The 14067-nt window shown below is 56.2% G+C and overlaps 1 protein-coding gene across 1 annotated transcript; it reads right to left on the reverse strand.

Moving 5' to 3' along the window:
* Positions 1 to 1105: 1105 nt before the first annotated feature.
* On the reverse strand, positions 1106 to 14037 carry MRPL21 (mitochondrial ribosomal protein L21). The gene is made up of 7 exons (XM_042903962.1): positions 13916 to 14037; positions 9635 to 9692; positions 7460 to 7545; positions 6141 to 6304; positions 3670 to 3722; positions 2600 to 2703; positions 1106 to 1220 (listed from the first exon to the last, which is right to left on the reverse strand). Exons 1-7 carry the CDS (start codon positions 14013 to 14015, stop codon positions 1156 to 1158), a joined length of 630 nt encoding a protein of 209 aa, XP_042759896.1. The 5' UTR covers positions 14016 to 14037; the 3' UTR covers positions 1106 to 1155.
* Between the last annotated feature and the right edge of the window lie 30 nt (positions 14038 to 14067).

Here is a 14067-nt window from a genome sequence, read left to right on the forward strand (position 1 = left end):
CCCCTCACACCCAGCATCACGGGGGGGCCTGCTGCCCACTCGCGCGGCCCCGTCCTGCTGGGCTGCGCCCCCTGCTGTGCACGGAGGGCATTACGGGAGGGACAGCCCCCCCAAGGGCTGCCGGCATGGGGGGGGGCTCCGCCTACAGAGCTGTCTTCTTCCTTCCCTCCCCTGCCCACCCCCCTGCAGGGAGGACCTGACAGGCGACTACCCCCCTCCCATGACTCCCCGACCCCCCAAGCAACTCCCCAGGACTCCTGCCGAAGAAAGCATTCACTCCGGTTCCACAAAAGGTTGTATTGTGCGACTTACAAGCCCTAACTGTTCTTTGGGAGGAAGGCCCTGCCTCCGGGAAGGACACAGAACAGGGGACCCTGCCATCGGAGAGCCCCTCTCCCCCACTGGCTCCCCCTGTCCCGGGCCCACTCTGGGTTCAGGACCTGTCGTCCCTCCTTGCCTGGGGGGTTAGCTGGCCTGACTCCCAGCACACAGATCTGGGCGGCCCCAAAGGCTTCTGGGACAGGCGGCTGCTTCCAGGACCCACTTGGGAACCCCTCCCGCCCCTCACCGCTCCAGGCTGCCCACTGTCCCTCCTCCCGTCCCCGCTGCCCCGCCCTTGGTGAGAGCGCCACCCCCCTGCACCGCAATCCTCCTTTCCTGCTGGACCGAGAGCAAAGGACAAGAACAGGGACTCTGGGCCCAGAAGGTTCGAACCCCAGTTTCTTGAAAAACCCAATCACTAGACACAGGTATACTCGGAGATGGGGTCCACTCGCTTTCTGTCCACCCATCTTGCCCAGAGGTGGAAGCCGGACTGTTTCTCTTGGCGTGGGCTCCCGGGTCCCGGCTGCGCCCCCCTCCACACCCTCGGGCCCCACCGCCTGCGCTGCGGTGGAGGACAGCCAAGAGAACCACGGTGTCCCTTGCACAAGCCTCCAGGCTGCAGCCCCGGGAGGGCCGTGCTTGTAATTCTTCCCGAATTCCAGGCTTCTCTGGCTCCGGGAGGCTGGCTGCTTAAAAAACTATGCTCACAGACGGGGGTTCAAGCTACAATGGCCTGTCACGGGCACGCGGAGATTTTACGTCACAACTCAGAAACCCGGTCTCCGGAAAACGGGAGTTTATTTTTATACTCTGTAAATAGTGGCTTCGCGATCAGCACAAACACGGAGCGATCTCAATGGTGTTCACCCGGAGGACAGTCTGTGGGTTCACGATAACTGGAAAAGACAGACAACAGGGTCACCGCTCGGCCACGGATTCTGCCGCTGTTCGCGAGCTATAGTGAAACCCTGCTGCTGGGCCACCCGAACTTTCCATGGGGTTGGCCTCACACCGGCTCTCCCCGGGCGGCAGGCACGTGTGGGCCCCACCGGCCACCTGCCGTGAGCGCGTCACGGCGGGTGCTTTCCTCTCTGCCCACACGGCCCACGGGCACCATCAGACACAGCAACACCAGGGCGGGGAGGCCAGGAGCGTCCTGGCCTGGGGGCGGACGGCCCGTCTGCCCGAACCTGGGGCTACCTGATGGCGGCAGAGTGTAGGAGAGGCTCCTCCTGGCCTGACCTGCGGGGAGGCCGGCCTACTGGTTCGGGATATTTTAGCGACTCCCGACTATGAACAGCTTAGGCAGCCCTTACGGCGTCACCAAGGACCGTGGGCGCTATGCGCTCCCGGAGGCAGGATTCCATAGCCCGCGCGTCCCAGCCACGAGGAGCCCCCACCCTGTCAGTTAACCGGGCAACGGAAGGTGGCCGTGGACTGGGGCAAAGAAGGGTGACGTGTGGGGGTCAAAAAGAACGGGGCGGCACGGGCCAGGCCTCGGCTGGGCGCTCCCCCAGGACGGGGGGGGGGGCAGAGAGTGGGTAGTGCCAGCTGGACTGAGACCCGCCTGGGGCCTCCTCCCTGTGAGCCCAGGTGCCCCGGTGCCCTCTACCCTGGATGCGTGGAGCCTGGCACCCACACCAAGAGGCTGGGCGGGGAAAGCCGGCCTCCTGCCCTTGCTCAGGGGACGCTCTCGCCTTCCTGACCCCTCGCATCGCACCCTCTGCAACACTCCTGCAGCGCGCTCCAAAACGCCCCGGGATGAGGCCTCCTCTCCCCTTCCCGCTCACTGGCCGCTGAGCCCACCCCACGGCCCCTCTGTTCCCTCACGTGCTGCTCACGAGCCCCTGCCTGTGCACCCACGCGGGGGACACGCACAGGTGACACGCACGAGTGAGGCCTCTGCTGTGAAGTCACCCCTCAGACTCGCTGCTCCCAACCCCACCCTGGGTCTCCCCGACCGCGCCAGGGTGCCTCCTCCCTGCGCGGCTCAGGCCCTGCCTTGTCCCGTCGTCCTCACGCTGCAAGCTGCCCGAACCGTCATCACGCAGCTCCCCCTGGTCCACGGTGGGCTTTGCTTCTTCCCTCTCCGACCTCTGACCTCACCCCTGCCACCTGAGGGGAGCCTGAGGCTCCCGGGCCCTCCCTCTGCACCCCTCCGCCTGTCCGTCCCCGTCAGACCTGTGAGGCCGGGCAGAGCTCCCTCCCCGGGGTGTGGCCGCTGTACCCCCGGCAGAGCACGAACAAGGTGCCAGCCACACTTTCTCTAACTTACCTTTCTTCCTCCTGTAGTTTTTCCTTCTCTGAAATTTCATATTGATTTTTGGCCATGATTCTGTCTTTTCAATGACTGTGGCTTCTACCCGAACGAGATCCTTTCTAGAAGATAGAAAATACCCTTTTGATTATTTTTCAAGCTTACTAACGCTTTATGTAAGAATTTCCAAAATAAAGTTTTACTGTTGTGTGTGTGTGTGTGTGTGTGTTATAAAAGTGATATGTCCTTTTCCCTGCAGATATTTTGAAAAGCACATAGCAGCCTGATCAAGATCAGTGCAGAAGGACAGGGCTGGGGGGACTGGCAAAGTAAGTGAAGAGGGATAAACTCCCAGTGATGAAATAAATCAGTCATGGGGACGTGACTACAGCAGAGAATACGGTCAATAATGCTGTAATCGCTTCGTGTGGTGACAAACGGTGACCAGGCCCGTGGGGGGCGTGCACTCTGCAACGTATGAAGGTACCGTACACCTAAAACGAATGCCGTGTCGTATGTGAATTATACAATTCAACACCATAAAAAAAGAACAGCATCAGGGTGCCTGGCCGGCTCAGTCAGTGGAGCACATGGCTCTTCATGTTGGGGTTGTGAGTTCGAGCCCCACATTCGGTAGAGTTTACTTAAAAAAAAAAAAAAAAAAAACAAAAAGAAAAAAAGACAACAGGGGCGCCTGGGTGGCTTAGTAGGTTAAGCGCCCGACTCTTGATTTTGGCTCAGGCCACGATCTCACGGTTTGTGAATTCGAGCCCTGCGTCGGGCTCTGAGCCGACAGCAAGGGGCCTGCTTGGGATTGTCTCCCTCTCTCTGCCCCTCCCGCTGCTTGCACGCATGCATGCACCCTGTCTCCCTCTTTCTCTTTCTCAAAATAAACAAACATTAAAACAAAACAAAAACAAAACAAAACCAGCAAGAAGATCGCAGCATAGTCCGGCAACAAATCGTAAAGGCCTATGCTGTAATAAGTTAGTAACGGGACAACGCTGTGGTCCGGGGATCCTCTGCCTGGCGACCCTGCGGTGGCCCGCGTGGGTCCTGGACAAAGCCAACGTGAGCGAGCGTGTTACCCGAGGAGCGGCTTGCCAAGTAACGTGAAGTTGTCGGCTCCCACCAACAGCACCTGCGGAGCGAAACAGACACGTTACCGGCAAGTGACACGAGCTCGTCGATCAGGCGGCGACACAAACACCCTGGAGAATGAGACAGTGTGCCGATGGCATGCCGCCGACCAGGCTACCTCATGAGTTGGTGCCTGGGACGGGAGCCGCTCAGGAGCTGGCGAGCGGCAGCCGGGGCAGGAAAAACCGAGCCCTCAACCCGGTGATTGTGCACCCCGGGCAGTGTTCGCCATCTGTGCAAACGGTGGCTCTTTTCTTTTCTTTTTTTCCTTTTTGGGGGGCACCTGGGTGGCTTGGTCGGTTCAGTGGCCGACTTCGGCTCAGGTCGTGATCTCGCGGTCCGTGGGTTCGAGCCCCGCGTCGGGCTCTGTGCTGACAGCTCAGAGCCTGAAGCCTGTTTCGGATTCTGTGTCTCCCTCTGCCCCTCCCCTGTTCATGCTCTGTCTCTCTCTGTCTCAAAAATAAATAAAATAAAACGTTAAAAAAAAAATTTAACTTTTTATTGGAAGTTATGACATAGACAAGGAGAAAAATGCACAAATCATACTGGGGTACTTTTTTTTTTTTAAGTTTACTTCTTTATTTCAGAGAGTGCAGAGCAAGCAAGGGAGGGGCAGAGGGGGGACGGGGAGAGAGAATCCCCTGTGGGTTCCACACTGCCATCAAGGAACCCCACGTGGGGCTCGAACTTACGAACCGGGAGCTGAAATCAAGAGTCGGATGCTTAACCGACTGAGCCCAGCGGGGGCCTCGTTCTGTGGCATCTTTTGAAGCAGCTCGTAATGCTAACCCTGCGCACTCAGGTTCAAGTGTATTTTCTGAGGACTGCGGAATCCCATCCAGCAGCCTTTCTCGGCACGGCCAAGTGTGGCCTCCCAGACCTCTTTGTGCTGCAAGGGCAGGGGTTTTTATTGAAGTTGGAGAACCATCTGAAGTTTGACTGGTAAGAAAAATACCTGAGCGTATGAAACTTAAACATCTAAAGGCAAAAAGCGTCTTTTGTAGCAGTGTAAACGGGCTCTTTATGCCAAACGATGACAATCAAAAAACTTTCACAGTTACTTCAAGGACGTGTTTCCTGCTCCTAGAGTCTAGATTTCCTAAGTTAGGAATAAACAACCCGCGTTAGGTGAGGCTTTCATCTATGTTAACGTGATGTTTGAGAACAATGTCTTTGGGAGGTGCCTGGCCAGCTCCGTCGGTCAAGTGTGTGAGTCTTGATCTCAGGGTTGCGAGTTCGAGTCCCATGTATAGAGATTGTTAAAAAAACAAAACAAAGCAAAAAGCCTTTTTAGAAGCCTTCATAGATACACTCTTAAAGGCTCCCGTTACTTTAGACATCACAGAGTAAAGCCGCTCGTGCTCACGAGCTCATGACCGGCCACCGTGTCATTAAGGAGAGGAGAGTTCTGAGGGTTGCTGATGTCCAAAACAGTTAATTAGTCCAGCTCTGGGCTCAGATCACAGGCTGGGAGAAGAACTTCTTAGAAACAGAATTTAATGCTCTGCTTGGTGTAACACATAAAGAGCCTGCAATCACAAAGGAAGAAGTCTTAATGAAAAAACCACACGTGTTATGGCACATTACGCTAACAGTTAAACCTATCCTACAAAAATGATCTAGTGCAGAGAACTTAAATTTTATATACTTTTATAAATAGAACAGGCCAAAAACAAATAGAGCCGCCCAAAACAGCAAACAGAATCCTAAGTGATGAGTAGAAACACTAACTTCACAGACAGAGCAGTGTAGAACGGCCAGTAAGATCAATCAGTCCCAGGGAAATGCCTCTGAATCCAGTCCTCTCTGTTTAAAAGCCATCAGGGGTGCCTGGGGGGCTCAGTCTGTTCAGCATCTGACTCTGGATTTTGGCTCAGGTCGTGATGTCATGGTTTGTGAGATCGAGCCCCACGTCGGGCTCTGTGCTGACAGTGTGGAGCCTGCTTGGGATTCTCTCTCTCCCTCTCTCCCCTGCTTATGCACGTGCTGTCTCTCTCTCTCAAATATTAAAAAAAAAAAAAAAAAAAAAAAAAGAAAAAAAAAGCACCAGCCATCGATTCAAAGGCCAGAGTGGTGTTCCAGCTGAAACATTTCTCCCGTAACATGGGGTTGAAAGTCTACGTGTTCACCTGGACGCCCATTATGTTCTGTGGGAGCACGTTACGGAGACGGGAGACGAATCAGCACACGTACTTTCCTCTGCGGAACGTGCTGCCTGCCTCCCTGTGACAGGGTCTCCTGGGTGGGGGCGGGGGGGGGGGCAGCCGCCCGCCCCTCCCTGCCTGCCACCCCCGGGGAGGATGCTGCTCCCCTGCCCCATGGGGATGCTTGCCTTCCCCCGCCGACCCGAGGGAGCCTCCCCAGGGATGCACCCGGGGAGCGGGATGGCACGTGTGGTGACTGTCACTGCCGGTCTCACCTTCTCCAGCCGGATCCTCTCCCCACACGCGACGTCTAATTCATTGTCAATTAAAATCAGGTCCTCGGAGGTCACCTTCCACTGGTGGCTGGCAAAGTGCACCACGGCGAAGAGCCTGCCGTACTGGCCGGTGGCGATCAGCTCGTTCACCTTCCCCACAACCTCTGGGCGGGGGGGGGGGGGAGTCAGGACCGGGCCGGGTCGGTCAGCTACTCATGACCGGGATGGCAGCCGCTCCACCCCAGCCGCTGTGACCGTGGTACAGGACCACGTGGCCCCTGCTCGCTCTCAGCGGGACAGGAAGCTTCCCCGGCAGCTGGCACCCTCGAAAGGGGAGCTCACAGCCGGGGGCTGCTTCCTCTCCCTGCTGCGGGCAGTGTCAGCCCGCTGTTCCCAGGAGCACAGGCACTCGGGGCACGTGGGGCTTTTCCAGACCGAGTCCCCAACCCCACACGATACCCCGCTCTGGCCTGAGCACTGTCTCTCTGACTCTGGGGAGGACAAACCTTCACCCTGTTTGATTCCCCGTCTTTACTAAGCAAAGGCCAGAGGACTGGCAAAGCGAAAGGAGAGGCCGTTTTGCAGATAAGGAAAAGCTAGAATTATGCCGCATAGCGTCGGGGTCTACCTGGAAGCTTCTGCCCACACAGCTCCCTGCTTCCGCCGCCCCGGCTCGGGTCACAGCCCCTGCGGAGCCCTGACCCACCAGCCTGTGCGGGGCTGGGTGCGCGGGGGAGGAAGACATCCTTCCTGCCCTGAAAGCGGAGTCCAGGCCGGAAGCCGCACCGAAGAAGGGCAGGACGCTGTTTAGCTGGCGCGGCATCTCAAAGACGCCACCCGCTACCCTGCGTGTCTAGCTCCGTAAAAGACACCGAGGGTGCCGCGCCCCCTCATGGCAGCCACGCGGCCGGCCACACCGTCCCTCCTCACGGCCACAAGCCCCGGGCGGACACCCGTCCCGACACCCCGACGGTTTTCTCCAACGCCCAGGACGGCACGGGCTCCCGCTGCCCGCCGTGCACCCTGTTCTTCTGATTGCGGACAGATCTGTCCCTGACCCCATGCTCCTACCAGTGGCGGGAAGCACGGATGGCCCGGGGGCCCCTCCCTCACTTACGCAGCCTGCCCTGAACGTGCTCAGTGCTCAGGAGTATTTGCTAAGTGAACGACGGTTTAACTTTTTGTGCTCGGTGATGAAAATGGGCCTGAGCATTCACACTGGGCCTCAGAGCGCCCGGCGATGCGACGTCCTGTCTGCGGCCAGGTGACCGCCTCTGTCAGGGAGGGGGGCACCGCCCTCCAGCTTCTGCCCCCGTTACCTGCGTGCTGTCTGGTCTCCTCAGCTGGGTCTGGCAGAACAATTTCTGGCCAAGGCGGTGAACTCAGCGACGTTTCAGGAACGTACCTGTAAAACGTTTTCACACATGTGTGTCACCGTTCAGAATCTGTAAGACGGGGCTGCGCTCCCAAGCCCGGGGGCGGAGGGGGGGGCACGGCAAGTGCAAACTCACGGCCGTGCTGCCACGAGACGACCGAGGACAGGCTCCCGCACAGCTTCCTGGAAGGAGCAGGGATCCAAGGAACACCCACTAATCACTCGTAATTAAAACGGAATTCCGACCATCTTATTCCAGAAGATCCCCTCCTTGGAATAACCACGCCCCAGGCCGGTGGCCCATCCGAGCGAGGAAGCCGGGCCCTCTCAGTGTCCCCAGGGCACACGTGCTCGGAGGTATGGGCTGTGGCGCTGTGCTCCCCTCCCCCCAACACTCCACAAGAAGATAAGAAGCTCTCAGCACCACCCACCCCCAGCCCACCAGGCTCCTGTGTCTCATCTTGGCATTCGAGGGCCCTGAGGGCAGGACTCCAACGTCAGGACCGTTTCCCGTGCTCTCCCCCTTCCCCGCCAGCCCAAACCTCTAACTCCCACCCGGCAGGGGCCTGCTCGGCCTTCATGGGGGGGACAGGAGCCAGGCAGGCCTGCATCTGAAGCCCAGCTCTGCCACCAGAGTAACGCGACCTTGGCAAGCGTCTCACTAGCTTGCGGGCCGGTTTGTCTCACTGAGCAAATGGGAATAAAAGCCCCTTCCTCCCCCTCCCCCCCGGGGCCGGGCAGGGTCAGGAGGGTCAGTGTGCCCGGAAGGCTGGGCATCGGGGACGCGCTCAGGAGCAGGGGCAGTGCCAGTGCCGTCGCGCGTCTGTCCTGTGCCGCAGCCAGGTGTCTGCCCGCGGCACAGGAGCCGGGAGCACCGGGCCGGGAGCCTGGAGGCAAAAAAGGGCCGCGGGGTCTTTCTGACTTCCCGATCTACTTCTGCCTCCAACTACTGTCGCCTGCAAAGAGGGGAGAGCTCGGGAGAGCCCAAACTGAATTATCAGAAGCGTCTTAGAGCTTCTGTCCCTTTGCTGCCAGACGGTGACAGGTCGGCGTTTCTGCTGCAGAGCTCCAGCAAGGAGAAAAGGCCACTCGACAGGCAGAGCCGCCGACCGCGCAGCAGGACCCATGTCGCCGGCGGTCAGCAGGTGCTCGACACAGACCCGCGAGTCAAACGCTCTCCGGGACGGGGTCCGCTGGCCACAAAATTAAACTGGGCTCGTCCGTTGTGCTGACCTTGGAGCTCCCAGAGACACGTCCCGGCTCTGCGGCCAGGCAATGACCTCTGACGGACCCGGAGGCGCGGAGTCTGTGCGCGGGAGCCCTGGCCCCCCTGCCGGGTCGGGCGGCACCCCACTGCAGACTGGCGAGCTGGAGGCCCGTGGGGAAATAGGAAGAATCGGGCAAATTAACTACAATCCCCCTTCAGGGGCTCTCTCTGTAAGCGGATTCTGTCTTTCGACTTCTTCTCAACGTAAAGAGAGCCCTGAATGTCTCCATTTCTGAGATCCTGTGACGCAGGGGCAGCTGACACTCTGGGACAACTTCCCGTCCGACAGGCACTGCCCTAAGCTCTTTAGACGTGGAAATTTACTGAGTGCTCACAGGACTCCACCGAGATGGACACGAACATCACTCCCATCTTGCAGAAGAGGAAACGAAGCTCAGAGTGGACCACCCGCCCAGGGACCTGCCCCAGGCTGCGAGGGGTGGGGCCGGGATAGGAGGCGGGGCTTCCTCGCTTTTAACTGCCACTAGGGCGTGACTTTGTCAGATTCACTTCCTGTAGTTTTCCCCAAAGCGTGATGCTTTAATACTGAATACACTCTTCCCAGTGGTATTTAAGCTGTTCCTGGAAATTCTGATACAACCTTCCATACTCCCAGTTGGAAGTCTCTAACTCGGAGTTAAAAACTTTGCTTAATAAAACACAGCTGCGTAAGGCCCGGGAGCACACTCGTCTTCGGGTTTCTCGATGCCCCATCCACACTTACGTCGAAGGTTTTAGAAAAACACTATCAAAAAAGTTACATCTTCTCGAAAACACACGCACGTGCAGTTTTGGCTTTAGAACGACAGTCCCACAAACGAAGGGTCGCCCGAACCCACATTTGGACATTACCCTTGTGGAACTGAAGTGCTCTGTGAACCGAACCTTCGGGAAGCCGACCCCAGGGAAGCTGAGGGGACAAGAAAAAGGGGTAGTTACTGGTATGAAATGCCACAGTTCTTCACAAAGCTAAAACACACAACGCTCTTGCTGGTGCCCGAGTTAGAACACCACACTATCACGTGCCTGTGGAATAATCTAGGTCACCGAAGCTAAAAGAACGTCACTTAGTTACTGCTTGTGTGTGTCGAGATGTGCTCATCACACCATCGGAAGTTTTCAAGCAATCTCTACACTCGATGTGGGGCTCAAATTCACGACCCCGAGATCAAGAGTCACAAGTCTCTTTCTGATGGAGCCAGCCGCGTGCCCCTGACCGCATCATTGAAAAGAGCCCCAAACCGGAATCCCTCACCCACGAATCCACTCCTCGACCACCAGGTGCCCAGCAGGTTCAGATGCTGTTCTGGGCCTCCAAGACGGCCCGAGGGGCTATTCTCACCCCTGTACTGTCCCTCTCAGATGGAGCCCGTCTCTGTGACCGATGGCACATGGCATAAGTGATGTCGCAGAACTTCTGAGATTAGGTTATAAAAGACTGGAACTGAGGGCTCCTGCCGACAGGCAAGGAGTGAGATTGGAAATGGACTGTCCTTGGGGCGCCCGGGTGGTGGCTCAGTTGTTTGAGTGTCAGTTCACGATCTCACGGTTCGTGGGTTCGAGCCCCGTGTCGGGCTCTGTGCTGACAGCTCAGAGCCTGGAGCCTGCTTCGGATTCTGTGTCTCTCTCCCTCTCTCTCAAAAATAAACAAACATTAAAAAAAAAAAAAAAAAAAAAAAAGAAAAAAAAAAGAAACGATCGTCTAGCCCCAGCCGACAGCCTGATTGCCATCTAATGAGAGCCAGAACCACCCAGCAAAACTGCTCCCGCACTCCTGACCATCCGAAACGGTATGACATAAAGTTAGTCGTCTTTAGCTGCTAGGTTTTGGAGTAACTTGTTATGCAGCAGGTGACCAATACACCAAGGGACAAAGGCAGTCACCCCCTACTGAGTCAAGAGCCTGGAAATCAGATGCAGAGCTTAGGAGCAAAAAGAAAAGAGCAGCGACTCAGTGGCTGTTGAGGGTTTATTTATTCATTTATCTCTGAAGATGTTCTGTTATTAAAGTTCTTTTGCGGGGGTGTCTGGCTGGCTCAGTTGGTAGAGCGTCTGACTTTTTTTTTTTTTAATTTAAATGTTTATTCACTTATTTTGCAAGAGGGAGGGAGAGCACGAGCCGGCAAGGGGAGGAGAGGGAGAATCCCAGGCAGGCTGCATGCTCCATGCAGAGCCTGACGCGGGTCAAACCCACGAACTGTGAGATCGTGACCTGAACGGAAATCAAGCATCGGATGCTTTTTTAAAAAACGTTTTTAAAGTTTATTTATTTTGAGAGAGAGAGAGTGAGCAGGGAAGGGGCGGGGAGGGAGAGACAGAGAGAGAAAGAGAGAGAGAGAGAGAGAGAGAGAGAGAGAGAGAGAGAATATCCCAAGCAGGCTCCCTGCTGTCAGCACAGAGCTCAATGCAGGGCTTGAACTCTCAAACTTGAGATAATGACCTGAGCTGAAACCAAGAGTCAGATACTCAACCGACTGAGCCACCCAGGGGACCCAACGTTTTTTTTTTTTTAAAGTTTTATTTTTATTTTGAGAGAGACAGAGACAGTGCACGTGGGGGAGGGGTGGAGAAAGGGAGAGAGAGAATCCCAAGCAGGCTGCACGCTGTCAGCCCAGAGCCTGATTCGGGGCTGGGTCCCACAAACCGTGAGATCGTGACCTGAGATGAACTCAAGACTCGGATGCTTACCTGACGGAACCACTTCCTTGCATCAGAGCAGACAACTCTTGATCTCAGGGTTGTGAGTTTGAGCCCCATGTTCGGCATGAAGCCTACTTAAATTAAAAAAAAAAAAAAAGTTTCCTTTGTATCTTTTTTTCTGTTTTTGTTATGAACACGCGTTGGCCTTTGTCAAATATTTCCTATATCTACTGACGCGTCTTTTTTTTTTTTTTTTTTTTTTTGAGCTATAATTGACATCCCATAAGATTCACCCTTTCGTAGCTACCTGATAGCAGGTGTTCCCAACTATGGGTCTCTTGGGTTGGTTTCCTCCTCTCCTCTGCTACCTCACTGCGCCTGGGGTTTAGATCTTGGACCTTCTCTCTCCTTTATCTACGCCCACTTGCCTGGTGACTGCACTTGGCTGGATGGATTTGAGGACCACCAGTATGCTTAAGGTGCAGCCTGGACCTGACTCCCCACTTGACCATCTGCCATCACCACTTGCGAGTCTAATAGGCATCTCGAAACCTACAAAGGCTCCAGGTTCCCCCGAGTGCTTGCTTCTCCTCCCCATCTCACGTGACCACAACTTCATCCCTCCGGGTGCTCAGGCCAAAAGTCTCCATCATTTCGGACCCTTCTCTCTCCTGCCTTCACAGCTATTGGCAGTTCCTCCTGGTTCTCCTCTTCAAGAGATCCGGGTTCTGACCACCTACGTTCTCCAACCCACCCCCACCTCCCGCCTGAACTACCACTAATGTCCTGCTCTCCCCATTACCTCCCTTCTCTGCACAGCAACTAGAGTGATCCTGCTAAAACCTAGGTCGGATCCTGTCACTATTGTGCTGAAACTCTCCACGAGCTTCCTATTTCATTCAGAGAGAAAGCCAAAGCCCTTGCAGTGGCCTACAGGGCACGGGCAGCGTGATCCCCTCTGTCTCTCTGAGCCCATCTCGTTGTTCATTCCGCACCCGCTGCTCAGGCTGCCTGGCTATTCCCATAACATGCCAGGCCCCTGCCAAGCACATGCCTACCTCAAAACCTGTGTTCCTTGACTGTTCTTCCCCTAGAACCTCCCTCCCCTGCAATCCACAAGGCTAACTCCCTTCTTTTCTCTGGGTCTCTGCTCAAACACTATTTCAGTAGAGAGGCTTCCTTGACCATCCTATTTAAAACTGATCCCCTCCCTCCCAACCTACGCTTTCTTTTTCTCTGTAAGACTTATCAGCTTCCAGCACACTATGTAATGTGTGTATTTAAAAAATATTCTTAAAGTTTATTTTCTTGACAGACAGAGTGTCCAAGTGGGGTTGGGCTGGTGGGGGGGGGGGAGGGCGGGAGAGAGGGAGAGAGACAGAGAGAAGGAGCGGGGAGAAACAGGCAGGAGGGGGAGAGGGGAAGGGGGAGGGGGAGAGGGGGAAGGGGAGAGGGGGAGGGGGAGAGGGAGAGAGGGGGTGGGGGGAGAGAGAGAGAGAGAGAGAGAGAGAGAGAGAGGGGCAGAGAGGGAGAGAGGGAGAATCCTAAGCAGGCTCCACTTTGTCTGTGTTTCTTAAAGTGGGCGTCCGGACTTGAACACGGCATTCCAGGGGTGGTTTTACGTGGAGGTAGAAAGCAGTGGTTTCCAGTGCTTTTGTAAAAATGTTCCTGCCAACTTAAAGCCAACTTTCACCAGGGCACCTGGGTGGCTCAGGTCATGATCTCACGGTGGGTGAGTTGGAGCCCCACTCGCGGCTTGCTGCTGTCTGCTTGTCAGCACAGAGCCCACATCGGATCCCCTCTCTCTGCCCCAACCCCGCTTGCACTCTTTCATCAACAAACAGTTAAAAAAAAACAAACAAACCCGCATCACCACATCTAAAAAAGGGAACAATTATTTAATACCGTCAAATGCGCATTTTATCTAATTTTAAAACATGTTTAAACACCCCCCCCCCCCCCAAATACACACTCCAATCATTTCAGGCAAAAATACAGTGTTTTTGACGAATGCAACTTTTTTTTAGCCTCAGAAAAACCCAGGGCCTAAAATGCAGCCATTGCTTTTGCTGAACGGGTTAAGATTCGGCAAGGACCTTCACCATTTTCCAGACGGGGGGGGACAGGGAAGGTTGGAAGAGTGGCTCGTAGCCCGGGGGCGATGGTAAAGCACAGGCGCCTGGAGGTCTGTATCTCTCTTCCCCCACCTCCCCGCCGTGTGACCCTGGGCAAGTTACCTAAGCTCTCTGAACCGAGCCTCAGTTTGCCCCCCCCCCCCCCGCCCCCGGTAACACCGGGCCTGCAGAGAAGTTGAAGGGCTGCGGTCAGCAGCTAAGCTCCTAAAGGACCCGGGATCCGAACCCTGGTTTCACCCACCGCAGAGCCGGTGCTATATTCGCCGCATCAGGGACAGCGGTCAACACCGAAGGCACCGGGGCGGACACAGACACGCGCGCCCCGACCCCTCCTCTCACCCCGCCGCCCGGGTCTCACCCGCTCCGGGCCCCGACGCGCTCAGGACGCTGCGGCTGCAGGCGGACGCCAGCCGCCCGAGGCCGACCCGCACGGCCCGCGCGGCCATGGCCGCCGCCATCTTCCCGCGGCCTCGGCCGGAAGCGGAAGCGGCAGCGGCGCGAACCTTGTGC

This window comes from Panthera leo, chromosome D1, assembly GCF_018350215.1.
Source record: "Panthera leo isolate Ple1 chromosome D1, P.leo_Ple1_pat1.1, whole genome shotgun sequence".
NCBI lineage: Eukaryota > Metazoa > Chordata > Mammalia > Carnivora > Felidae > Panthera > Panthera leo.

Bases quoted from the DNA above. Each gene is read 5' to 3' on its own strand.
- MRPL21 (XM_042903962.1), bottom strand. From the start codon at position 14,015: ATGGCGGCGGCCATGGCCGCGCGGGCCGTGCGGGTCGGCCTCGGGCGG. The intron at 3,723-6,140 runs GTGAGACCGGCA...TTCGCTCCGCAG, and splicing joins AGAGGATCCGGCTGGAGAAG to GTGCTGTTGGTGGGAGCCGA. The intron at 2,704-3,669 runs GTAACACGCTCG...TCTATCTTCTAG, and splicing joins CTTGGCAAGCCGCTCCTCGG to AAAGGATCTCGTTCGGGTAG.